The sequence below is a fragment of the Littorina saxatilis genome, linkage group LG14 (assembly GCF_037325665.1).
Source record: "Littorina saxatilis isolate snail1 linkage group LG14, US_GU_Lsax_2.0, whole genome shotgun sequence".
Taxonomy (NCBI): domain Eukaryota; kingdom Metazoa; phylum Mollusca; class Gastropoda; order Littorinimorpha; family Littorinidae; genus Littorina; species Littorina saxatilis.
The window spans coordinates 28,059,400-28,085,109 of NC_090258.1; the positions used below are offsets into that span (position 1 = coordinate 28,059,400).

Below are 25,710 nucleotides of genomic sequence, written 5' to 3' on the forward strand. Positions count from 1 at the left end.
ACAGCAACAACAACAGTCATGTAACAAACAAGAAAGAAAAAAAACATGTTCCATTTAAGGACCAAAAGTGCTCTGATGATTAGATTGTAGGTATTTGTTGGGTGGGGGTTGGGACGGGATGCTTTGCATGTCGACTTGCTTTTTGATTTTCCAGACGAATCACAGCATACACTCAATGTTTTGTCACTAGTTTGCCCTACAAATCAGATGTGTATGCGTGGCGATAATTCAGTTTAGACTATTTTTTTAGACGGTCACAATGGCCTAAGTGGATAAGACGCTCCTTGGGAAGTGTTCGAATCCTGGCCGCGCCTGGTGACCGAGTTCAAGGTGGAGATTTTCAGATCTCCCAGGTTAATTTATGTCCAGTCCTGTTAGCGCTGTATCCCTCTTTCTGTGTACACGCAAGCACAAGGCTAAATTCGTAGGAAAAAGATATTGTACAGCCCTGAAAGTCCAACAAATGGTACGGTGTACCCGCCTTTGGCTAGTGATTCTGAAAATTTACTAGCCAGAGAGCAACCTTTTCTAGCCAAACCAACAATTTGTTTCAGCAACTGTACTCGCAGTTGGCAAGTAGATGAACATTTCTACTCGCCAGTTGCCTGTTTCTACTCGCCATGGCGAGTAAAGTACTCGCCACTTTCAGGCCTGCAGTGTAATTTATGTCATTTAAACAAAAAATATTAAGCATGCATACCCTTAAATCGGCTTTTTGCTTCCTTGATTGGGGGGTAAAAACTGTCAGATACCTAACACACACTGGTGCAGAAAATAGGAGTGTGCGTGGGAGGTTCAACCCATGAACGCAGAAGATGAAGAAAGACTACTTCAATATTAAACAAAATAGCATTTTGAAGTGTTGTACATGTGTGGAAGAATTTAACCTTGGACTTTTCTCCTGCCAGGAACCAACTGGTGCTCAGTGCCAGTGTGTGAACAGGAGTGCCAGGAGATTTTAAATGGATTGACGCCATTCCTCTGCAGCTGTAAGGACGGCTACATTCTAAATGACGACAAGAAGACCTGTCGAGAGAAAGGTAGGTTTGAAGGTAGAGTTCTAGAAAACAGTAGGTTTCCTAAAGTTATTGTTTGAAATCAGCTTTTATACTGTGGTCTTTTATCATTAGTGCTTACAGAGTACGTCATGTTGCTGAATCTGAGAACTGCACTCCTTTTTGTTCTTTCGTGTTTTTTTGTTTAAGTCTTTATTCCCCCCCCCCCCCCCCCCCCCCCCCCCACGTATTTTGGAATCACTTTACATACAATGTATTTGTTACTAGTTATACAATATTCATTGATATCACTTTGAAAAACTGAAAAGAAAAGGAAAAGGACAGTAATCGATACTCCACCAATTTGTTTCTAATGTTTAACTCAAATTCCAACAAAATGCTGAAATCAAATGTCCTTCTTTATCTCGGTGGTTCTGCTGTCACCCTTGTAGTTGAATTACATTTCTTTTTCAATCAGTTATGTAAATAATGCATGTTTTTCATTCAAATTCCATCTCATTCAATATTTTATAAACATAATATTGTCATACCTTTCCAAAATGTCATTGCGTTATGATATGATAAAACAAAATTCAACCATTGCACAATTCATATGTAATCGCTTCTTTTTCCCATTTGACTGAACAAACTATTTGGTACGTGAATTTTTTTTATTATTTTTTCAGTGTAGCAGACGTAATCTATCTTCTGCAATTTACAGCCAAAAATCTGTTTCTGTTTTCCAATTCATAATTAGTTATTTTGTTCTTTGTCAATAGTCATAGGAACTCGAATCCTTTTGCTTGTGTGTGTTCAGAGGTGGCAAGTGGGTGTAGGCGCACTGACTGCCCAACAGAAAACGGAGGTTGTAGTGAGGAGCAGTGTTTCTGCAACATCGGATACAGGCTGTCTGATGCCAACATGTGTCAACCCACAGGTATAAAGGCGGAGACAGGCGCACAACACAAAACGATGTTTTCGACAAAAACACCATCTTAAAACGTCGGGGAAACACATGTTTTTAAAGAGGGGATGTCACACGCGAAACACACAGATGAAGCGCGGTGCGTGTTGCCCACTGATACGGTCAGTGTCAGCTTCACCCGTCCAGCTACCGCGCTGTGTTTGGGTTTGTAAACAACACGGCTGGCAGCGCCCACTGATATTATTGCCTCTCTTCAATCGTGACAGGCTCCATAGACTCTAGTTAGGATTCATGGGTCCGATACTACCCTGAATCGGTACCACATCTGAGTCGGCCATTTTTTTCTATCTCCGTGGTGCCGGAAACCGAGTCACGTGAGTTGATCGTCCGCGTTCATTGGCTGACTACCAAAACGTGTTTTCAGATTTTAGAGCATGCTCTAAAACCCAAAACACGATGCGAAAACACGAAACAGTGTTTTCTGAAACGCGTTTTGGGGGATGTCACACGGGAAACACGCTGTTACACGCTGTTTTGTGTTTGTTTTGAAAGAAAACACTGTTTTGTGTTGTGCGTCTGACATGGCCTTAAGAAATTTCACAACTTTTGTAAGAGTTTGTTTGTGCTTAAATGGAGGTAGAAGTTTGCACATAAGCAAACTATTTACTTACAAGATTCTCAGGTTGAGGCTTTACGTATTTTAACTGTACATGTTCCAAGTGTGATCATTGATTTACCGCTGTAACAGTAAATGCACTTGAAAATGAGGTATAGAAGCAGCTTTAGACATTTAACACATACCATTGAACTTTTTATATCACGTTTGAAATGAATACAAGAACACTCAGCCGATTGTGCAGCTGAGATTCATTATGGTCCTTCAACATCACATTAAAATAAGCATCAGGTTCTCATAGATTATTTTTACGCTTTCAAAATACCTGCGTTGGAACTTGTTACGGTCATGAAATACACTGCTGACCAGCAAATCATTCATACAGTGTTCTTTTAATAACGCACCATGGGGGGGGGGGGGGGGGGGGAGCCGTGCAATAAAATAAGATTCTGAGATTACCAGCTAATAAACTAATAGAGAAAGGTAGCAATTTCTTGTTGATAAAGCTAGGTCAGAAGCGGTTCACCTCGCTTTCGACTACATAATCATGCCCGTCTTTTTTTCGATTCTGAGTTGACTCTGTAATCAATCCTCGCTAATCTAAACAAGGTGAGTAGAAAATGACAAAGCTTTGCATCAGTTTGACAGAAAAACAACATAACAATCCAAATTGTTTTCTTAGTGACAGATTGGTGTGCGGTTGCCAGTTGCGAGCAGGGGTGTAACGTGACTTCTGACAGGTCATGGTTTACATGTAGCTGCAGAGATGGTTGTGTTCTCAATATTGACAAAACAACATGTAGAGGTGAGTCTGTAATATTGCTGCGTTTTTCAGTTTCGTGCCTTCTCTTTGAGCTAGATGTGTGTGCCAATTATGTTCTTATTTTTGAGTGAACCAATGATTTTGCACGTCTTGCTAACTAACTCCTGTGTGAACCCCTGTAGAAAGTAGCACTTTTCCACGTTTTTTTATTCTGATTTATTCTGAGTTTCTGCCTTATATATTGTATTTGATGGTTTGCAAGTAACAAGAATCCTTTGTGTTTGCTTGTGTGTTTTTAAATTAATTCAACATGAGGATTATAGTTTCCAACATTGCTGAAACAACAAGCATCAATTTAAATGTCAACATATGCTTCGTGTTGAAATGCAAAGGGACTTTGACAGTAATTGGAGCTGTGATTTTTGACTCACATGCGAAGCAAAAGTGAGTCTATGTACTCACCCGAGTCGTCCGTCCGTCCGTCCGTCCGTCCGTCCGTCCGTCCGTCCGAAAACTTTAACGTTGGATATTTCTTGGACACTATTCAGTCTATCAGTACCAAATTTGGCAAGATGGTGTATGATGACAAGGCCCCAAAAAACATACATAGCATCTTGACCTTGCTTCAAGGTCAAGGTCGCAGGGGCCATAAATGTTGCCTAAAAAACAGCTATTTTTCACATTTTTCCCCATTTTCTCTGAAGTTTTTAAGATTCAATACCTCACCTATATATTATATATAGGGCAAAGTAAGCCCCATCTTTTGATACCAGTTTGGTTTACCTTGCTTCAAGGTCAAGGTCACAGGAGCTCTTCAAATTTGGATTGTATACATATTTTGAAGTGACCTTGACCCTGAACTATGGAAGATAACTGTTTCAAACTTAAAAATTATGTGGGGCACATGTTATGCTTTCATCATGAGACACATTTGGTCACATATGATCAAGGTCAAGGTCACTTTGACCCTTATGAAATGTGACCAAAATAAGGTAGTGAACCACTAAAAGTGACCATATCTCATGGTAGAAAGAGCCAATAAGCACCATTGTACTTCCTATGTCTTGAATTAACAGCTTTGTGTTGCATGACCTTGGATGACCTTGGGTCAAGGTCACATTAGTTTGGTAGGAAAAATGTGTAAAGCAGTTCTTAGTGTATGATGTCATTGCTAGGTTTAGTTATTTGACCTTGACCCTCATGTAAAGGTCAAGGTCAAGCATGCGAGTCGTATGGGCTTTGCCCTTCTTGTTCTGTATGCATCCGAAATAAGTCCACAAACCCGTGACAGGTTTTTACATTTTTTTCAAACGATTGTATAACATCTGACAAAAATGGCTACCTGATCACATGATAAACACAAATTGTTATTCAATCAAGTTGGTTTAAACAATTTATTCAGAAAATGACAGATAACAATGCCGCACAGAATCAATTTAACAATGGAGAACAACAGGCAAAGCAGGTGGACGTGTGTGTTGAGTTCAGAATGAAACCGATTCTGTGATTACTGGTGTTCTCGATACCGGACATCTACTCATAGAAAACCTGCTGACAGTCAGATTGATGTTAACTAGTCTCTGTTAAACAAGATTACAATTAAAAATGTACTCACCAGAAACATGGACAATCAAACATGTAAAGAATCTGGAAAGAATAGGAAAGTCAGTACAACACATATAACGTTTATTTTCTTCTTCTTCTTCTTCAGCGTTCCAGACATTCTGGTGACGTGTGAGCTCGTTTGCCCATTTGGGTTCCCCACACTATAGAGCATAGTCAGCTTCACTCCGCTTTTGTTGGGTAGGCATGTTGGGTATTTTCTTTTTCCATAACCCACCGAACTCCGACATGGATTACAGGATCTTTTACGTGCGCACTTGGTCTCGTGCTTGCGTGTACACACGAAGGGGGTTAAGTCACTAGCAGGTCTGCACATAAGCTGACATGGGAGATCGGAACAATCTCCACTCTTAACCCACCAGGCGGCAGCGACCGGGATTCGAACTCACGACCTCCCCATTAGGAGGCCGACGTCTTACCACTGCGCCACTTCGCCCGTCTGGTTTACCAAACAAAGAACAAAGTCAAAGAAAAAGAGACTTGGTAAAAATGACGCATAAAAACTAAAACACGTAAAAAAAAGAGTATGCTAAGTATGAAGTCTTAACTATAAGAAGATAAAAGGAGGGGAGGAAAGAAAAGCTACATAAAAAAGGCAAAAGGCAAAGTTAGTGATGGTTGTTTTTTTTCGGGGGGGGGGGGGGGGGGGGGGGTTGAGAGAGAGATGACAATGATGAACTTGATTTTAAAGGATAAGGGTAACGACTTTGCAGCATCATATGCTCTGATGGAGAGAACAAAAACAAGTACACATCTTTAATTTTCTAAGCCCACAGCCCCTACAATAATGGTAAAATAACGGTAATTGTATGCACAGTTATAAATTGTGCTCAAATCACGCTATAATTAATCTGAGAGAGAGAGAGAGGGAGGGAGAAACTGAAACTGAACTGTATTACCTAAGGATAGAGGTTTTAGGCAAAGCCTAATCTTACAACCTGTCCCTTATACATACACTTACTACAGACGCAAATAATATAGTAAGATGGAAAAAGGTTATATACTGAAAGGCAAAAGAAACGCAATTTGTTTTCAGAACGATATTTTCAAGATTATGTCTTATTATCATGTGCCTATGGTTAAAATTGGTCCACGTCGGACTCAGCAGTGTCTAGTGATGCCGCTGTGAGAAAGGCACGTGCAAAACTTGCCATGCTAGATCTGCACAGAGCGAGAAAGATGAAATGGTTGTGCTGCACGTGCAGAGACAATGGAAGTGCCGAATGCTGATTTGTTTGGTCTCAGCACGACTCGATGTTCATGCCGTATAAATGGCAGTATTGTACGCTATCTGGCATTCCCCTATTCCAAAAACCAGCTATGCCGAGATTGAACGTCACTGACCGTGAAAGAGCATTAGGCCAGCTGACGCTGGGAACGCCACAGAATGAGGTTGCTGATGCTTTTGGCGTCCATCCGTCTACCATCACCCGTCTCTGGCAACGATATTTGCAAACTGGGTCCACGAATTACTTGGCAAGGAGTGGAAGACCACGTGTCACCATTGAACGAGAAAATCGTGCCATTTATCGACAGCACGTACGGGATCCGTTCCACGCTGCAGCAGCAACAGCCAGAGACGTTGCTGGCAACCGCAACAGGCCAGTAAGTTCCCGCACAGTTCGACGTCGGCTGGTTGACAGAGGCCTTCACCGCAGATGTCCCGCCAGGAGAGCACCTGTACTGACCGCTCACGCCAGACTAGCCAGGTACCAATTCGCACAGCAGCAATTGAACTGGACCTGGCGACAGTGGCAGAACATTCTGTTCACAGATGAGAGTCGGTTTTGTGTCAGCAACGCTGACGGCCGCATCCGGATCTGGAGGCGAGACAACCAGAGATAAGCTCCCAACAACATCTTGGAGTGGGATCGCTGGGGAGGCCCTAGTGTGATGATATGGGGCGGCATCTGCCTGCATGAAGTCCTGGGACCCATCATCTTTCAAAACATCGGCCCAGGACGAGGCAATGGCGTCACAGCAGAGCGCTACATTGGCCAGGTGCTGAGGCCAGCTGTGGTTCCTTTTTTCAACCAGCACAGTAACTTCACTCTGCAGCAGGACAACGCCAGGCCTCACACTGCCAGACTTACAGCAGACTTTCTGCAGCATCACAACATCAGGGTAGCCTCAACCCTATCGAACACTTTTGGGATGCCCTACAACAGGAGCTGAACAACGTGCAGCCAAGGCCCGCAACCGCTGCAGCCCAGGAGCAGGCCATCAGGAACGTGTGGCCCAATGTCCACATCGCCTCCGTCAATCGCCTCATCCGCTCAATGCCAGCCAGATGTCGTGCAGTTGACCAGGCGAGAGGGGGGCATACTCAATACTGACTGATTGGAACTGGGCTGAATGACCTGTTGCAGTTGCTGCTGATGGCCCAGATAAGGGAACATTGTTTGAGCATTACGGACACCTAACATACCGAAACCTGTTGAGACAGCTCTTTCGAAAACTGTATCCGTTTAACAGACTAATAAATTAAATATCGTTTTACACCCAACAATTGAGTTTCTTTTGCCTTTCAGTATAGTTACTTATACACACTCAAAAATAGGAAAACAATATAGTGTGAAAATTGCAACGCAGTTGCATTAAATGCATTGCATATAAAGATCCAAAACAACAAAAGGGGGAAAATGTGGGGAGAAATTGTCACGATCATTTGCATTTTGTTTGTTTGTTTGCTTAACGCCCAGCCGACCACGAAGGGCCATATCAGGGCGGTGCTGCTTTGACATTTAACGTGCGCCACACACAAGATAGAAGTCGCAGCACAGGCTTCATGTCTCACCCAGTCACATTATTCTGACACCGGACCAACCAGTCCTAGCACTAACCCCATAATGCCAGACGCCTGGCGGAGATCATTTGCATGTATAGTATAATTATCAATACATACACATAAAGAACACATCAAAATACAAAAAAAGCACACACATATCAGGCATAACAAGTGTTCTATTTACCCATCAAGCGGGAATGGAAGTTGCGCCTACACGTTTTCACAGATGTGGCATTTCGGATTTGTAGGGGTAGGGAATTCCAGAGAGACGCTCCTAAGAAGGCTAAACTTGACTTATACAGTCTAGACGAGGGATAGGTAGGATCAGATTCTGGGACCCATATCTTTTTGTGGCATGTCTGAAATGTATTTTTATATATTGATAAAACAACTTGAGTGCTTCCACATCGGCGTAAGAGAGAGAGAGAGAGAGAGAGAGAGAGAGAGAGAGAGAGAGAGAGAGAGAGAGAGAGAGAGAGAGAAAGAGAGAGAGAGAGAGAGAGAGAGAGAGAGAGAGAGAGAGATCTAGAGAGAGAGCACTCAAACTCGAACTCAAACACTTTATTGCCGAGGGATGATATCATTAGGTCCATGTGGTCCTTTCTTACAGCTAGTCCCTACCACAATGCACACATGAAACGAAGAACCAGTATGATGGATAAAAATGTAAATCAAAATAAAACTCACACACACACACACACACACACACACACACACACACACACACCAAACACACATACACACATACACACACACACACAAACACACATACCCACACATACCCACACACACCAAACACACACACACACACACACACACACACACACACACACACGCACACACACACACACGCACACAATACTACCAGCTATTGGGTTTTCAGCGTAGCAATAGGGTCCGATATTTAGACGAGACAAGTATAATGCGACGAGTCGAAGACGAGTCGCATTATACTTGTTCGAGTCTAAATATCGGACCCTATTGCTACGCTGAAAACATAATAGCGATTATATAGCTGTTATGACCTTGATTTGTTGTTCCAAACTTACAAAATGACAGTTTTTGCGTCGATGCGTTGATCTCAGGTTTTGATAGCAGACAAACTTCTTACGCGCATCATGTTCGCGCAGACATGCACACCGCTACACGCTTTCTGACTTTGGAAGAAAAAAACTGACTCCAAGTGCATTCGATTTCACAACACAGTTGTTGAAACAGCTTTTTAAGTTGTCAGTGTATGCTGTTGTCGATAGAAACATCGCCGCGTGGTACAGATGTGTAAACCGGAACCATGGTGTGCGCATGCGCGTAGGGCGAGGGTGTCTGAATTAGCTCTCTCGCATGTTTCTATGTTTTGGACAGTTAACATCTTCAAATTTAAACTAAATTGATTAGATAGACTGCTAAATGTAACCCGAAATCATCCCCATTCATTAATCCTTTCTTAAGAAACCAGGACATTACCAAACTGATAGAACTCCAACAACAAACCACAAGTGTGAAGTGACAAGGACGTGTTTCAAGAAATCGTGAACTCGACTCAACTGTTGGACATTTAACCATTTCTCGGACATATGGGATATGCCATTTAGTAACCCTATAACGAAACTTGTGCTTGGAATTTCGGATATGGACTATGTGTGTGTTTTTTCTCCGTCTGAGGTGACAGCATTTTGAGTGGAGAAACTGAATGGAACTAGCATCGTCACTACAGTGAACTCTTTCGTGCTTTGTTTGTGACTGTATTTTTGTGTGACTTCGTGCATATACGGACTTCGAGTGTTACTATCTTAATATTAACAGCAACAGAACGCCCAACAGCTCATTGTTACTTCTTAAAGGAACGAAGTTGAGAAGAAAAAAGAAAACTACTGAGTGTGCCTAGTATTCAGCGCGAGCCTACTGTCAGAAGCGAAAGTAAAAGGAACTTCCGGTCGTCGCTCGACAAACAAAACAACACGCCACTCGACATGACCCTTATTCAACTGAACTTTTAGTTTTAGACACCATTGCTACTAAGCTATACCGAGACAGAAAATTTGGCAAGATGCCAGTGGGTCATATAACCCTGTGTCTTCTCTGTCTCTTTATGTTTTGTTGCCACATCGGCACAGAAAGATCTGGACTAAACTCAGCGAGTTCAACGCCAGGGCCCTTCGTTAAGGGAAACCTGAGGAAGGCCATCAAAGGGCCAAGCCAACCACAGAGACAGACCAGTGCCCTCGTCATTCTGTCCATTTTACTGGCTGGTGATGTCCACTGCAATCCAGGCCCACGACAGAGCAGTTTTTACCCATGTGGTCTCTGTGACAGAAATGTGCAATGCACTGATTGTGTTGCATGTGATGACTGCTCTGTCTGGTACCACAGGTCCTGCATTGAGCTTACTGCAGCGGACTTTGAAGCGCTGCAGAGACCCAGTGTTCAGTGGATATGCCCCAAATGCGACAGTATGAACTGCGACTCGTTCACCTTTAGAAGTTTCTCCCTCACATCCGACAACCTCTATCAACCACTATATGACCTAGACAGCAGTATACCATCATTGAACCAAACATTCAGCCCCTTAAAGACCAGCAGCCCTCAGCATGCAAAGAATAGCTCAACTACCTCTCAAACCCACCCACATAGCCCCACCACAAACCACACACAAAGCCCGCAGCCAAGAAACCCTGACACCAACAGCACAAAACCAGACAATAACTCTGTCTATGGACTACCACCAAAACAACAACACCTTCGTATCCTCACAGTGAATTGTCAGAGCATTGACAAGAAGAAGACAGAATTTTTTGCTGCAGTCCAGTATACCAAACCCGACATTGTATGTGGAACGGAGTCATGGCTGAAGCCAGAAGTACACTCAAGTGAAGTCTTTCCACCTGGCTATGTGCCCTATAGGAAGGACCGAAGCTCCCTTGGGGGAGGAGTATTTCTGCTAATCCACAACAGCCTTATCTCCACTGCACTTCCAAATTTGGACGCTGACTGCGAAACCATATGGGCAAAAGTAAGTCTACAAAACAACAAAGACCTAATAATAGGCTGTTTCTACATGCCGCACCGAAACAACCAAGACCTTGCGGAACTCGACAACACGTTGAAGACAGTGATGGAGAAGAGACCAAAACAAGTCATACTTGCGGGTGACTTCAACTGCCCGGACATTGACTGGACCAGCGGGGCTGTAACTGCAGGCGCACCAGAACGAATTGTCCAGCAGACACTTGTGGAGATCACAACCGCTGCCCACCTCTCACAGATCCACGAAGAGACGACACGAGAAGACCACCTACTCGACCTGGTGTTCACATCAAACCCGACACTTGTTAGGGCATCAACTTCAATCCCTGGTATTGCCGACCATGCAATGGTAGTCACTGACATCGACACACAACCACACAGGAACAAGGAAAAACCCAGGAAGCACCACTTATTCTCTAAGGCCAACTGGACAGACCTAGAGGCCGACCTGACTAGATCAGCAGCAGACATAAGTGAGATGTCACAGAAGCAAGTGGATGCCAACACTATGTGGACAACCTTGAAAACAGCACTCATGACAGCCATCGAGTCCCACATACCATCAAAACTTCGGCGGCAAAACAACAGCGTACCCTGGATCAATAGGACAATCAAGAAATTGCTAAAAAGGAAAAAAAGACTATACAACAAAGCCAAGAAGACCAAGAACTGGCAGAACTACAGATTCGCACAAAAAGAATGATGCAGACGACAAATAAGGAAAGCAGAATCAGACTACCTCAACAGCACCATAGAGGAAGGGCTGAAAGACAACAACAGCAAACCCTTCTGGAGGTATGTTAAAGCCAAGCGCCAAGACAACATAGGAGTCGCCCCCCTGAAAGACGGATGCACCCTACAAAGCGACAGCAAGGAAAAGGCCAGGATCCTCCTAAGACAGTTCCAGTCCGTCTTTACTAAGGACACTGGAACAGAACCACCTGCAATGGAGGGACACCCCTATCCTGCCCTTGAGGAACTGAGCCTCAACCCCAATGGTGTAGCGAAACTACTCCGGAACCTTGACCCCAAGAAAGCATCAGGCCCAGACAGCATCCCCAACCAAGTACTGAAGACATGTGCCGATACAATCGCCCCACCCCTCACCCTCATCTTCCAACGTTCCCTCACCACTGGGAAACTGCCGTCGGACTGGCTCTCCGCTAATATCTCCTCGGTATTTAAGAAAGGGGATCGAAACAAAGCAGAGAACTACAGGCCAGTCTCCCTTACCTCAGTCTGCTGCAAAATACTGGAGCACATTATCTGCCGCCACCTCCTGACCCATATGGAAAAGCACAGCATCCTCACCAACAACAACCATGGCTTCCGAAGCGGATACTCCTGTGAAACCCAGCTCCTAACTACCATGCACGACATCATGAAGTCCCATGACGCTGGTAGACAAGTTGATGTGGCAATCCTGGATTTTAGTAAGGCCTTTGATACCGTGCCCCATGCATGGGAGGCTACTGAGCAAACTTCACCACTATGGAGTTAGGGGTCCGGTCCACCAGTGGATAACTTGCTTCCTCACCCAACGCAGTATGAGGGTGGTCCTGGAGGGTACGGAGTCCGAGGAAGTGACAGTCATGTCAGGGGTCCCACAGGGCACAGTGCTCGGCCCTTTGCTGTTCCTGTGCCACATCAATGACCTACCACAGTCTGTGAAATCAACAGTACGACTTTTCGCAGACGACTGCCTACTATACAGAGAGATACGTACCTTCCAGGACCACCTAGAGGACCTCAGACAACTGGAGCAGTGGGCACATAAATGGGGGATGAAATTCAACGCAAAGAAGTGCTACATCCTTAGTTCAAAGCCCACTTCCAACTTCTTCTACAACCTTGATGGAACAATCCTCAAGCAAGTTGACAAGAGCCCCTATCTCGGTGTCCAAATTTCATCCGACCTAAAGTGGTCACCACATGTGACGACCACCAGCAACAGAGCATCATCAACTCTTGGATTCCTCCGCCGAAATCTACGGAACTGCCCACAGACCTGCAGACGCACAGCATACATTGCCCTGGTACGATCAACCCTAGAGTATGCTGCAGTTGTGTGGGATCCCCACCTGAAGCAAGATATCGAACGACTAGAGCGCGTACAACACAGAGCAGCCAGGTTCATCACCAAGGACTATAAGTCTAGAGAGCCTGGCTCTGTCACCAAGATGCTAAAGGACCTCGAGCTCACAACACTCCAAGAACGACGGCGCCAACATAGACTTACAACACTGTTCAAAATATCCACAGGGCAGATACCAGCACTCCCCCCCGAAAACTTCATCACCCCTGCAAAACAGACCCGCAGGAGAGTGAAGCCAACACAGTTTAGCGACTACAGTTCCAACAATGTGATCGAGAGGCAGGCCATCAACAACTCTAAAGGCCTAATCATACCACACTGCCGAACTGAACTGTTCAGACACTCATTTTTTGTAAAGACAGCTCAGGAGTGGAACCATCTAAGCGAGGAGGTGATAGGCTGCACATCAGCAAAAGCCTTTTCTACTGCCGTAGGAAACCTCCCTCCTCCCTCCTCCTCTTTTTAGTCCCGCAGTGGGGCACTGCGGTTATGAAATTAAAGGCCCCTCCTGTTTTTGGAACCGCAGGAGCTTTCTAGTTTGCTGTTAGGTAGATTTTTGGTTCCTCTTTCCTGTCATGCTCTCTTTTTCTTCATGAATTCTTTTCTTTTTTCTGCCTTCTTGCTCATTCACCTGTATTTTTTCCAAAAAATCTCTTCTCTTGCCGCTTGTCTCGCGATTCATGTATAGTTTAATCTGTTAGTGTTCTGATGTAAGTCCAGCAGTAGATAGGTTAAGCCTATTTTAACATACTGGAAACTGGTAATCTTCCAGTAGGTATTAATTTAGTTTTACTAAAGCCTGCTGGGACACAAGTAATGGGTTAGTGCATTTGTAAACAGGAATCGCTTGACAAGTGGCCCCCTTCATCCCCCCCTTCCTCGTCCTGATATGGCTCTGCGTAGTCGGCTGGACGTTAAGCAACAAATAAACAAACAAACAAACAAACTCCTCTTTTTAGGCCGCTGCGCCCACCAGTCCCGTCGCATATATAGCCAACTTGGCTCCTGCGACGTACTATACCAGAACCAGAACCATGCGTCGGCCATTTTTGAGTCACTTGAGAAAAAGTGACTCTATGTAATCGGTCAGTGTTAGTCTGTCCGTCCGTCCGGCCGTCCGTAGACACCACCTTAACGTTGGACTTTTCTCGGAAACTATCAAAGCGATCGGGCTCATATTTTGTTTAGTCGTGACCTCCAATGACCTCTACACTTTAACGATGGTTTCGTTGACCTTTGACCTTTTTCAAGGTCACAGGTCAGCGTCAAAGGAAAAATTAGACATTTTATATCTTTGACAAAGTTCATCGGATGTGATTGAAACTTTGTAGGATTATTCTTTACATCAAAGTATTTACATCTGTAGCCTTTTACGAACGTTATCAGAAAAACAAGGGAGATAACTAGCCTTTTCTGTTCGGCAACACACAACTTAACGTTGGGCTTTTCTCGGAAACTATAAAAGTGACCGGGCTCAAATTTTATGTGAACGTGACTCATTGTGTTGTGAATAGCAATTTCTTCCTGTCCATCTGATGCCTCATATAATATTCAGAACTGCGAAAGTGACTCGATCGAGCGTTTGCTCTTCTTGTTCTCAATATGCTTTTGGATATTGAGTAAAATGGCCGACTTCCGCCGCATTATGCTTTGATGATCAGAAGAGACCATCCAATCACAGCCCCCGAATTCCCCCACGTGTTCATCAGAATAGCTATATGAGGTTATTTTGAGTGTTTGAATGTTATGGCGGAGATGATTTGAAGAGTTGTATAAGATAGATTGGGGCTTCCTAATTGATGAATTTATACATAAATGAACATTTGTGTCATACAAAAGCTACCCCCCGCGGGTTAGGGAGAGTCCCATATTGGTTGGGACGAGAAAGAATTTGCCCGATGCTCCCCAGCATGTCGTAAGAGGCGACTAACGGATTCCGTTTCTCCTTTTACCCTTGTTAAGTGTTTCTTGTATAGAATATAGTCAATTTTTGTACAGATTTTAGTCAAGCAGTATGTAAGAAATGTTAAGTCCTTTGTACTGGAAACTTGCATTCTCCCAGTAAGGTCATATATTGTACTACGTTGCAAGCCCCTGGAGCAGTTTTTTGATTAGTGCTTTTGTGAACAAGAAACAATTAGCAAGTGGCTCTATCCCCTCTCCCCCCTTTCCCCTATCCCATCTCCCCCCTTTCCCCGTCGCAATATAACCTTGAATGGTTGAAAACGACGTCAAACACCAAATAAAGAAAGAAAGTTATGCAAAAGCTGCTCCTTTAAACCTTAACATCCCAATACTTTTCATCTTTTCATTTGTGTTATACAAAAGCTGCTCCTTTAAACCTTAACATCCCAATACTTTTCATCTTTTCATTTGTGTTATACAAAAGCTGCTCTTTTAAACCTTAACATCCCAATACTTTTCATCTTTTCATTTGTGTTATACAAAAGCTGCTCCTTTAAACCTTAACATCCCAATACTTTTCATCTTTTCATTTGTGTTATACAAAAGCTGCTCCTTTAAACCTTAACATCCCAATACTTTTCATCTTTTCATTTGTGTTATACAAAAGCTGCTCCTTTAAACCTTAACATCCCAATACTTTTCATCTTTTCATTTGTGTTATACAAAAGCTGCTCCTTTAAACCTTAACATCCCAATACTTTTCATCTTTTCATTTGTGTTATACAAAAGCTGCTCCTTTAAACCTTAACATCCCAATACTTTTCATCTTTTCATTTGTGTTATACAAAAGCTGCTCCTTTAAACCTTAACATCCCAATACTTTTCATCTTTTCATTTGTGTTATACAAAAGCTGCTCCTTTAAACCTTAACATCCCAATACTTTTCATCTTTTCATTTGTGTTATACAGAAGCTGCTCCTTTAAACCTTAACATCCCAATACTTTTCATCTTTTCATTTGTGGAAAGAAATGGACTGGGCAGAACTAAACTTGGCCAACACATTATTGCAACAAATTTCGCACCCACCTTAAAGCATTCATTCCCGTGCAGTTTTATTAACACTTTAGATGCCAGTTCAGGCCGTTCACTAGACAATCATGATCAACTTTTAGATTACAGATTGCCTAAACAGGGATCACGTGACCGCCGCTCAAATAAGGGTACCCTCAAAAATCGACCAGACAATAGCAGAAAAGCCCAATTAAAAATCGACAAAAATGACAATGGGCAAAACTTTGCAACTTTTACAGACAAGCAGAAAATCAAATCAGTTATCTACCCAGGACATTTTTATGGCGCTGCACTTTAGCAATGACATAGTGGATTGATTTGAAACTTCCAGAATAATTTACCAACATAGTAGACAATGCCTACTTCTGATGCCAATATAATTAAGCAGGAGAAGATCTGGGTTTTGAAATAAAAAATAAAATCAACAATGTCGGTTTTCTTCTTTAACCTACATTGGCAATTCAGAAGTTTGTGTAGCAATTGGTATTTCTAATTTTTGAACTTATTTCTCTTCTTCATGTCCGCATTTTTATCTTCATTTCATTTGCAAGTTGGTCGTTTACTGGGTATTGCGTACGTGCTCCATGACATAGACAAAATTGGAATATGCTATTACAGTTGTTGTGTTATAATGATGCATGCACTAAGATGTTTACTGTATGCCGCCTTTATAATGTGTGGCTGTCAGCAATAAGGAAGGTTCTGTAACCTGTACTGTGTGATTTGCCTTCTTTTTCTTTTTATATTTAGTCAAGTTTTGACTAAATATTTTAACATCGAGGGGGAATCGAAACGAGGGTCGTGGTGTATGTGCGTGTGTGTGTCTGTGTGTGTGTGTGTGTGTAGAGCGATTCAGACTAAACTACTGGACCGATCTTTATGAAATTTGACATGAGAGTTCCTGGGTATGAAATCCCCAGACGTTTTTTTCATTTTTTTGATAAATGTCTTTGATGACGTCATATCCGGCTTTTCGTGAAAGTTGAGGCAGCACTGTCACGCCCTCATTTTTCAACCAAATTGGTTGAAATTTTGGTCAAGTAATCTTCGACGAAGCCGAAAACGTTTATAAAACGATCCAAATTTACGTTTATCTTATTCTCCATCATTTGCTGATTCCAAAAACATATAAATATGTTATATTCGGATTAAAAACAAGCTCTGAAAATTAAATATATGAGGCTTTGCCAAAAGGTGCCATTTCGGACCCATGTATTTTTGGAAAGCAAGTGTAATTAACTGGATTACCCCAACATGTTTACATGTATTGTGCTTTGAAAAAGGGAGTTTGATGAATGCTTTTTTTAATGTTTTGAAGCCTGTTGTTGTTGTGAATGTTAAATAAAAAATAAAATGTTTCAAACATACACCAGAAACGGCCCCGAAAAATTTTGGACATTTTGGTGTCCTCGGGAAATTTTCGATTTTTCATGGTCTGCATCACTTTATCGGTTTTAATCAGCGTATTTCATACAGTCTAAGCATGCAACTCTTAGTAGAATGTGCAACAATCGTAATTAGAACCAGAATTTACCGAAAACCTCGCCCAGTAAATACCCGGTTATTTTCGAAGGCCTCATGTCCGCAGACCAACTTGTTTACAGATTCGATTTTCGCCGGTCTTGGTGCTTTGAATGGCCGCCATTTTGGATGAAAACGATAGTTTCGTGTTCGAGGAAATAAAAGCAGTGTGTTGCATTTGAGTCAGAATTTGCGAAGTTATTGTATCTAGCAGCTAAAAAGAATCGATGGAGTTTAATGTCCGAAAGTAACGTTTGACACATTTTGTTATTTTTGCAATTTTCACAAAGAAGTTTCGCGAGTATTTTATACAAAAGCGTGGAAACCACTAGCTTTGCTTCTTTGGCGTTTCCGGTCACCGATTCGATTGAAATCATGGAGACGACGAGCCGTAAAGTTGAGAAAATATTGTACTGTCTGTTCAGGGTAAGGTGTAGATCTATACGTAACGTTTGACACTTTGTAGATCTAATGTTTGACACTTGCCCATAATTCTTCTCCCGACGAATTGAATTAGCTTATATTATCCCATGACCTGCCTCTTTATCTCTGTTAGCTGAGGAGGTGATTATTCTGAATATTCCATCACAACCATATGGATATCCTATGGATATCCCATCACAACCGAGTTTCGATCTCAACTGTCATTGGTCATTGTCTTTGATTTCAGAGTACAATTGAATAATTTATGGAGGTCATCTGCATATTCAGAGTTTACAGATGGACTACTTTTTACAATTAGTCAAGTTTTGACTAAATGTTTTAACGTATAGGGGGGAATCGAGACGAGGGTCGTGGTGTGTGCGTGTGTGTGTGTGTGTGTGTGTGTGTGTGTGTAGAGCGATTCAGACTAAACTACTGGACCGATCTTTATGAAATTTGACTTGATAGTTCCTGGGTATGATATCCCCAGACTTTTTTTCTTCATTTTTTCTTATAAATGTCTTTGATGACGTCATATCCGGCTTTTCGTGAAAGTTGAGGCGGCACTGTCACGCTCTCATTTTTCAACCAAATTGGTTGAAATTTTGGTCAAGTAATATTCGACGAAGCCCGGACTTCGGTATTGCATTTCAGCGTGGTGGCTTAAAAATTAATTTATGACTTTGGTCATTAAAACTCTGAAAATTGTAAAAAAAAAAAAGTTTTTATAAAACGATACACATTTACGTTCATCTTATTCTCCATTATTTTCTGATTCCAAAAACATATAAATATGTTATATTTGGATTAAAAACAAGCTCAGAAAATTAAAAATATAAAAATTATTATCAAAATTAAATTTTCGAAATCAATTTAAAAACACTTTCATCTTATTCCTTGTCGGTTCCTGAAGAGAGAGAGAGAGAGAGAGAGAGAGAGAGAGAGAGAGAGAGAGAGAGAGAGAGAGAGAGAGAGAGAGAGAGAGAGAGAGAGAGAGAGAGAGAGAGAGAAAGAAAGAAAGAAAGAAAGAAAGAAAGAAAGAGAGAGAGAGAGAGAGTGAGAGAGAGAAAGAGAGAGAGAGAGAGAATGAGAGAGAGAGAGAGAGTTTGTTTGTTTGTTTGTTTGCTTAACGCCCAGCCGACCACGAAGGGCGGCCACACACACACACACACACACACACACACACACACACACACACACACACACACACACACACACAAAACCCGACCGACTGAATATGTAAGTGATCCACGTGTGAAAACCAAAACATAACAGCGCGATGACAGCCAACATTTCTATCCCCGACTGACAAACAGTAACACTGCATGCAAACTGACTTGGGTCAACGATCAAACCAGCACGGCCCGAACTGAATTTGTTGCGCTGCCATTATCGTGCGCAATTCTGGTAAAAATATAAACCCGGTATGCCGAATTGAGTATAACGAAAGTCGATGTCATATACATGATACACAAGGATATTTTAAAATGACTTTCAAAATGTAAAAGCAGATAGCAGACCTTTTTATAAGCAATTTGAATGACTGAATGTCTACATACAAGTCGAATGACGCCGTCCATTATGCTGACAAATGGGAACTAGCTATGCGCATGAATTCATTGACATGAATTTCGACTGCGGAGGCTTTTGGCAAGCTGAAAACAGGCACGGGCAGGTTTTAGTGGAAAAAGTAAGTGTTTTTAATGAAAACGTCGGAGTAATGGGATAAATAGCTTACACACTCCCAGTTCTGATTATCTTGCATATTGTGTAACCAACTGCTTGCTACTTTTGGAGGCAAATTTGATTGAAGAAAAATTCGATCCTCTGTTTTTGTTAATATCCGTGTTACGATTCAGGAGGATACGTTCATATCCGTGCAACGATTTAGGAGGAGACATTTATGTCCTTGTAAATATTGTAGCCAAAGCTGAAAAAATGCTTTTGGGTTAGCAGGGGGAAGGAATATTTTCATGAGATTGTTTTAACACCTCCCCAACATAAAAAAAATCAAAGTTTTTTTTTTTTAAATTTGGATTTTGCTAGGATTTTACGTACAACTAATTAAAAAAATTCGATTTGATTGAGAACCTTGTTCCAGATGTACATAGACATTAGGTTAAAACTGTATTCTAAATGTCTGTTTGAATATTGTAGTTATTTTTGACATTTTCATTGATTTCATGTCCACTGACTCCATGTAACACGTGACAGGTAGAACGCAGATTTGACCTGTTTTGAACATGATGTTACTTTTTTTGTGGTGCTTTGATGTTCCATAATTACCTAATCTTCAAAATATGAATGTATCCTAAAGGTCTATTTAATATCACAGTTGTCATTTATAACATTTTGAATAATTTCATGTCCACTCACACAGTGTAACATGTGACACGTACAATGCTGTTATGACTTGCTTTTAACATGTTTTGCTATTGTTTCTGTTTTCATATTCCATAAATAACCTAATCTTTAGATTGTAAATGAAAAGTTAGTGTATGTATAACATTCTGGTTGTTATTTCAAATATTATGAATATTTTCATGTCCATCAATATTTTTGTAACACGTGACACCTACAACAACATGTTTAACTAGTTTGAGCAAACTGTAACAACTTTTAGGGATATTTTTAACATGTGTCAGTGTTTCTGTTGAAGTGTTATATTTTATTTTAGGGTTTATACTTCTTGTGGTTACTTAGCAGAAAGTATCAGTTTTGACTTTTATGATGTTTGAGCGTTTTGCGACATTACGTGACACTGCATTCAAGATTTGGCTCCAAATGTACTTTTAAAGACTGATAATGCTTCTGCAGGGTCTGTTTACTAGAAATAAATCATTACCAGTTGTATGAAATGATATTAATGGCTTCTGTGGTCAGTTTTGTTGCACATGTGGCTTTTCTCAAAATTGGCGTTTTATGGCATATTATCAAACCGTACACATTTCCCAAATGCACAAACCATTCTTTTATTACACAAATGTGTTCATCAAAGACTAATGTATCACTTAAAACACCAAAAAAAATCAACTGAAAAGGTTTAGTTTGTCACAAATGTCCAAGCACCCCCCCAGCACCTTTTGGCAAAGCCTCATATAAAAATTATTATCAAAATTAAATTGTCCAAATCAATTTAAAAACACTTTCATCTTATTCCTTGTCGGTTCATGATTCCAAAAACATATAGATATGATATGTTTGGATTAAAAACACGCTCAGAAAGTTAAAACAAAGAGAGGTACAGAAAAGCGTGCTATCCTTCTTAGCGCAACTACTACCCCGCTCTTCTTGTCAATTTCACTGCCTTTGCCATGAGCGGTGGACTGACGATGCTACGAGTATACGGTCTTGCTGAAAAATGGCATTGCGTTCAGTTTCATTCTGTGAGTTCGACAGCTACTTGACTAAATATTGTATTTTCGCCTTACGCGACTTGTTATATTTAGTCAAGTTTTGACTAAATATTTTAACATCGAGGGGGAATCGAAACGAGGGTCGTGGTGTATGTGTGTGTGTATGTGTGTGTGTGTGTGTGTGTGTGTGTGTGTGTGCGTGCGTGCGTGTAGAGCGATTCAGACCAAACTACTGGACCGATCTTTATGAAATTTGACATGAGAGTTCCTGGGATTGATATCCCCATACGTTTTTTTCATTTTTTTGATAAATGTCTTTGATGACGTCATATCCGGCTTTTCGTGAAAGTTGAGGCGGCACTGTCACGCCCTCATTTTTCAACCAAATTGGTTGAAATTTTGGTCAAGTAATCTTCGACGAAGCCCGGACTTCGGTATTGCATTTCAGCTTGGTGGCTTAAAAATTAATTAATGACTTTGGTCATTAAAAATCTGAAAATTGTAAAAAAAAATAAAAATTTATAAAACGATCCAAATTTACGTTTAACTTATTCTCCATCATTTGCTGATTCCAAAAACATATAAATATGTTATATTCGGATTAAAAACAAGCTCTGAAAATTAAATATATAAAAATTATTATCAAAATTAAATTGTCCAAATCAATTTAAAAACACTTTCATCTTATTCCTTGTCGGTTCCTGATTCCAAAAACATATAGATATGATATGTTTGGATTAAAAACACGCTCAGAAAGTTAAAACAAAGAGAGGTACAGAAAAGCGTGCTATCCTTCTTAGCGCAACTACTACCCCGCTCTTCTTGTCAATTTCACTGCCTTTGCCATGAGCGGTGGACTGACGATGCTACGAGTATACGGTCTTGCTGAAAAATGGCAGCTACTTGACTAAATATTGTATTTTCGCCTTACGCGACTTGTTTATATTTGGTCAAGTTTTGACTAAATATTTTAACATCGAGGGGGAATCGAAACGAGGGTCGTGGTGTATGTGCGTGTGTGTGTGCGTGTGTGTGTGTGTCTGTGTGTGTGTGTAGAGCGATTCAGACTAAACTACTGGACCGATCTTTATGAAATTTGACAGGAGAGTTCCTGGGTATGAAATCCCCATACGTTTTTTTCATTTTTTTGATAAATGTCTTTGATGACGTCATATCTGGCTTTTCGTGAAAGTTGAGGCGGCACTGTCACGCCCTCATTTTTCAACCAAATTGGTTGAAATTTTGGTCAAGTAATCTTCGACGAAGCCCGGACTTCGGTATTGCATTTCAGCTTGGTGGCTTAAAAATTAATTAATGACTTTGGTCATTAAAAATCTGAAAATTGTAAAAAAAAATAACAATTTATAAAACGATCCAAATTTACGTTTATCTTCTTCTCCATCATTTGCTGATTCCAGAAACATATAAATATGTTATATTCCGATTAAAAACGAGCTCTGAAAATTAAATATATAAAAATTATTATCAAAATTAAATTGTCCAAATCAATTTAAAAACACTTTCATCTTATTCCTTGTCGGTTCCTGATTCCAAAAACATATAGATATGATATGTTTGGATTAAAAACACGCTCAGAAAGTTAAAACAAAGAGAGGTACAGAAAAGCGTGCTATCCTTCTCAGCGCAACTACTACCCCGCTCTTCTTGTCAATTTCACTGCCTTTGCCATGAGCGCTGGACTGACGATGCTACGAGTATACGGTCTTGCTGAAAAATGGCATTGCGTTCAATTTCATTCTGTGAGTTCGACAGCTACTTGACTAAATATTGTATTTTCGCCTGACGCGACTTGTTATATTTAGTCAAGTTTTGACTAAATATTTTAACATCGAGGGGGAATCGAAACGAGGGTCGTGGTGTATGTGTGTCTGTCTGTCTGTCTGTGCGTGTGTGTGTGTGTGTGTGTGTGTGTAGAGCGATTCAGACTAAACTACTGGACCGATCTTTATGAAATTTGACATGAGAGTTCCTGGGTATGAAATCCCCGTACGTTTTTTTCATTTTTTTGATAAATGTCTTTGATGACGTCATATTCGGCTTTTCGTGAAAGTTGAGGCGTCACGCCCTCATTTTTCAACCAAATTGGTTCAAATTTTGGTCAAGTAATCTTCGACGAAGCCCGGACTTCGGTATTGCATTTCAGCGTGGTGGCTTAAAAATTAATTAATGACTTTGGTCATTAAAAATCGGAAAATTGTAAAAAAAAAAAAATATTTATAAAACGATCCAAATTTACGTTTATCTTATTCTCCATCATTTGCTGATTCCAAAAACATATAAATTTGTTATATTCGGATTAAAAACAAGCTCTGAAAATTAAATATATAAACATTATTATCAAATTTTTTTTTCGAAATCAATTTAAAAAAACTTTCATCTTATTCCTTGTCGGTTCCTGATTCCAAAAACATATAGATATGATATGTTTGGATTAAAAACACGCTCAGAAAGTTAAAACAAAGAGAGGTACAGAAAAGCGTGCTATCCTTCTTAGCGCAACTACTACCCCGCTCTTCTTGTCAATTTCACTGCCTTTGCCATGAGCGGTGGCCTGACGATGCTACGAGTAAAATGGCATTGCGTTCAGTTTCATTATGTGAGTTCGACAGCTACTTGACTAAATATTGTATTTTCGCCTTACGCGACTTGTTTTTTCTTCTAAGAAAGTCAATAGATCTGCCAGTAAATTTGATAACATTTCCTTGGTAATAAATGATATGACCAGAATGACGGGAGAGATATTGTTATGTTTTAACGGACCTCGATCATCGTTCTTTTGTCAATAGTTCTCTCCTTTTAGAAAGTATAAAAACAATACGCTCGCATTTGAATTGACGTGAATAACGTATAAATATAAGTTAGTGGCGACACATCTTGGAAGAGAATAATCAATCATTTTAATCTCTGCATGACTGAGTTGCTTTTTTCCCTAATACACACAGTATTAGGGCTCAGATTTAGATGTCTAATTGCAATTTCTTAAGTTTTTTTTGTTATCAGTTTCGAATTCATTTTGTCAAGTTCTTATAATACCATGACACAGACATTGAACATTTTTTTTCTTCTTCTCAAAACATATTTTTACAGCCTAATGGTTTGACGTCTTGTCACATTTTGCTGTTGTGTCGATGCAGTTGGAGAATGCAATCGCAAAGACTGCCCAACAGAGAACGGTGGCTGCAGGATGGGAGAATGCAATCGCAAAGACTGCCCAACAGAGAACGGTGGCTGCAGGATGGGGCTCTGTTTCTGTGATGATGGATATGAATTGTCTGAATTTGAAGATCAACGTTGTGTCTTGCCAAGGTGAAAACTTTGAAAATATTGTTTTCCTTTTGGACGTTATAGACATCCACAACTTTGCGTGGGTTTGAGTCTCTGGTAACACTCACACAATGTTAAAAATTGATTAAATCTCACCGTCTTTCAATGTCACATGGGTGCCATATAAGAGCCGACAATGGGAACTGATTTTGTTTAGATTTTAGCTATCAATATGGTTTATGTATTTCATTTTGTTTCACAGAACTTTGGCAGATTTGTGTGAATTTTGGTTTATGCACACGTTAATAAGCGGTTTTTGCTAGTGGTATCCTCACTTCTGTTGCAGGTCGAAGGACGAAGAGACGCCAGGCTGTAAGTTTTGTTTTCAATGTTGAATACCTAGTGATGCGTATATTTGAAAAATGATAACAGTTTTGTGTCTGTTAACTTTGACATACACAGCAGTTAATTGAACTAGTTTACGTATACAATCACCACGCATACCCCGGTTGCTTCTTTCAAAACCTTTCCTTTGCAGAATCACACACACACACACACACACACACACACACACACACACACACACACACACACACACACACACACACACACACACACACACATTCGTTATTGATGTCTTCGCTTGAATTATCGCTGGAAACCACCACTTGATCCATAGTGAAGTGAAATTGTTCCATTTTCAGCGACAGACTCCACATTGGCCATCGGTTTGGGAGTAGGTCTAGGAGTTCTGGCGCTGATCGTGGTAGCTGTCGCTTGCTACTTGTACAAGAAAGGGCAGAGTTCGGGAATTGCAGATGACAACCGGTACGTCAGGCCTGACAGCGCACCTGGAACCACTGCCAGCGAGAATCCTTCCTGGGCCTCAGTTTAACAATCAGGATTACCACGCAGGTAAGGAAACATAACTAAGAGAGAGAGAGAGAGAGAGAGAGAGAGAGAGAGAGAGAGAGAGAGAGAGAGAGAGAGAGAGAGAGAGAGAGAGAGAGAGAGAGAGAGAGAGAGAGAGAGAGAGAGTTTTATTCTATTATAGGCCTATTATTTTCAGTTTGTGTTTTTGAGATATTTGATTTAATAGCTGTGGTCTTTTTCTGTTCGTGTAAATGCATGCACAACTCGTGTGTGTGTGTGTGTGTGTGTGTGTGAATGTGTGTGAATGTGTGTGTGGTGTGTGTGTGTTTGTTTGTTTGTTTGTGTGTGTATGTGTGTGTGTGTGTGTGTGTGTGTGTGTGTGTGTTTAACAGACAATCCCCGTGAACATGGCTTGCAAGAAGGTAAGTACAGCAGCCTTGATGCAG

General features: G+C 41.1%; 1 protein-coding gene across 1 annotated transcript; it reads left to right on the plus strand.

Moving 5' to 3' along the window:
- Window positions 1-620: 620 nt before the first annotated feature.
- LOC138946568 (matrilin-2-like) lies at window positions 621-25,710 on the plus strand. Its single transcript, XM_070318011.1, has 8 exons — window positions 621-627; window positions 909-1,040; window positions 1,813-1,932; window positions 3,219-3,341; window positions 24,262-24,433; window positions 24,738-24,763; window positions 25,096-25,306; window positions 25,657-25,710. Exons 1-7 carry the CDS (start codon window positions 621-623, stop codon window positions 25,284-25,286), a joined length of 771 nt encoding a protein of 256 aa, XP_070174112.1. The 3' UTR covers window positions 25,287-25,306; window positions 25,657-25,710.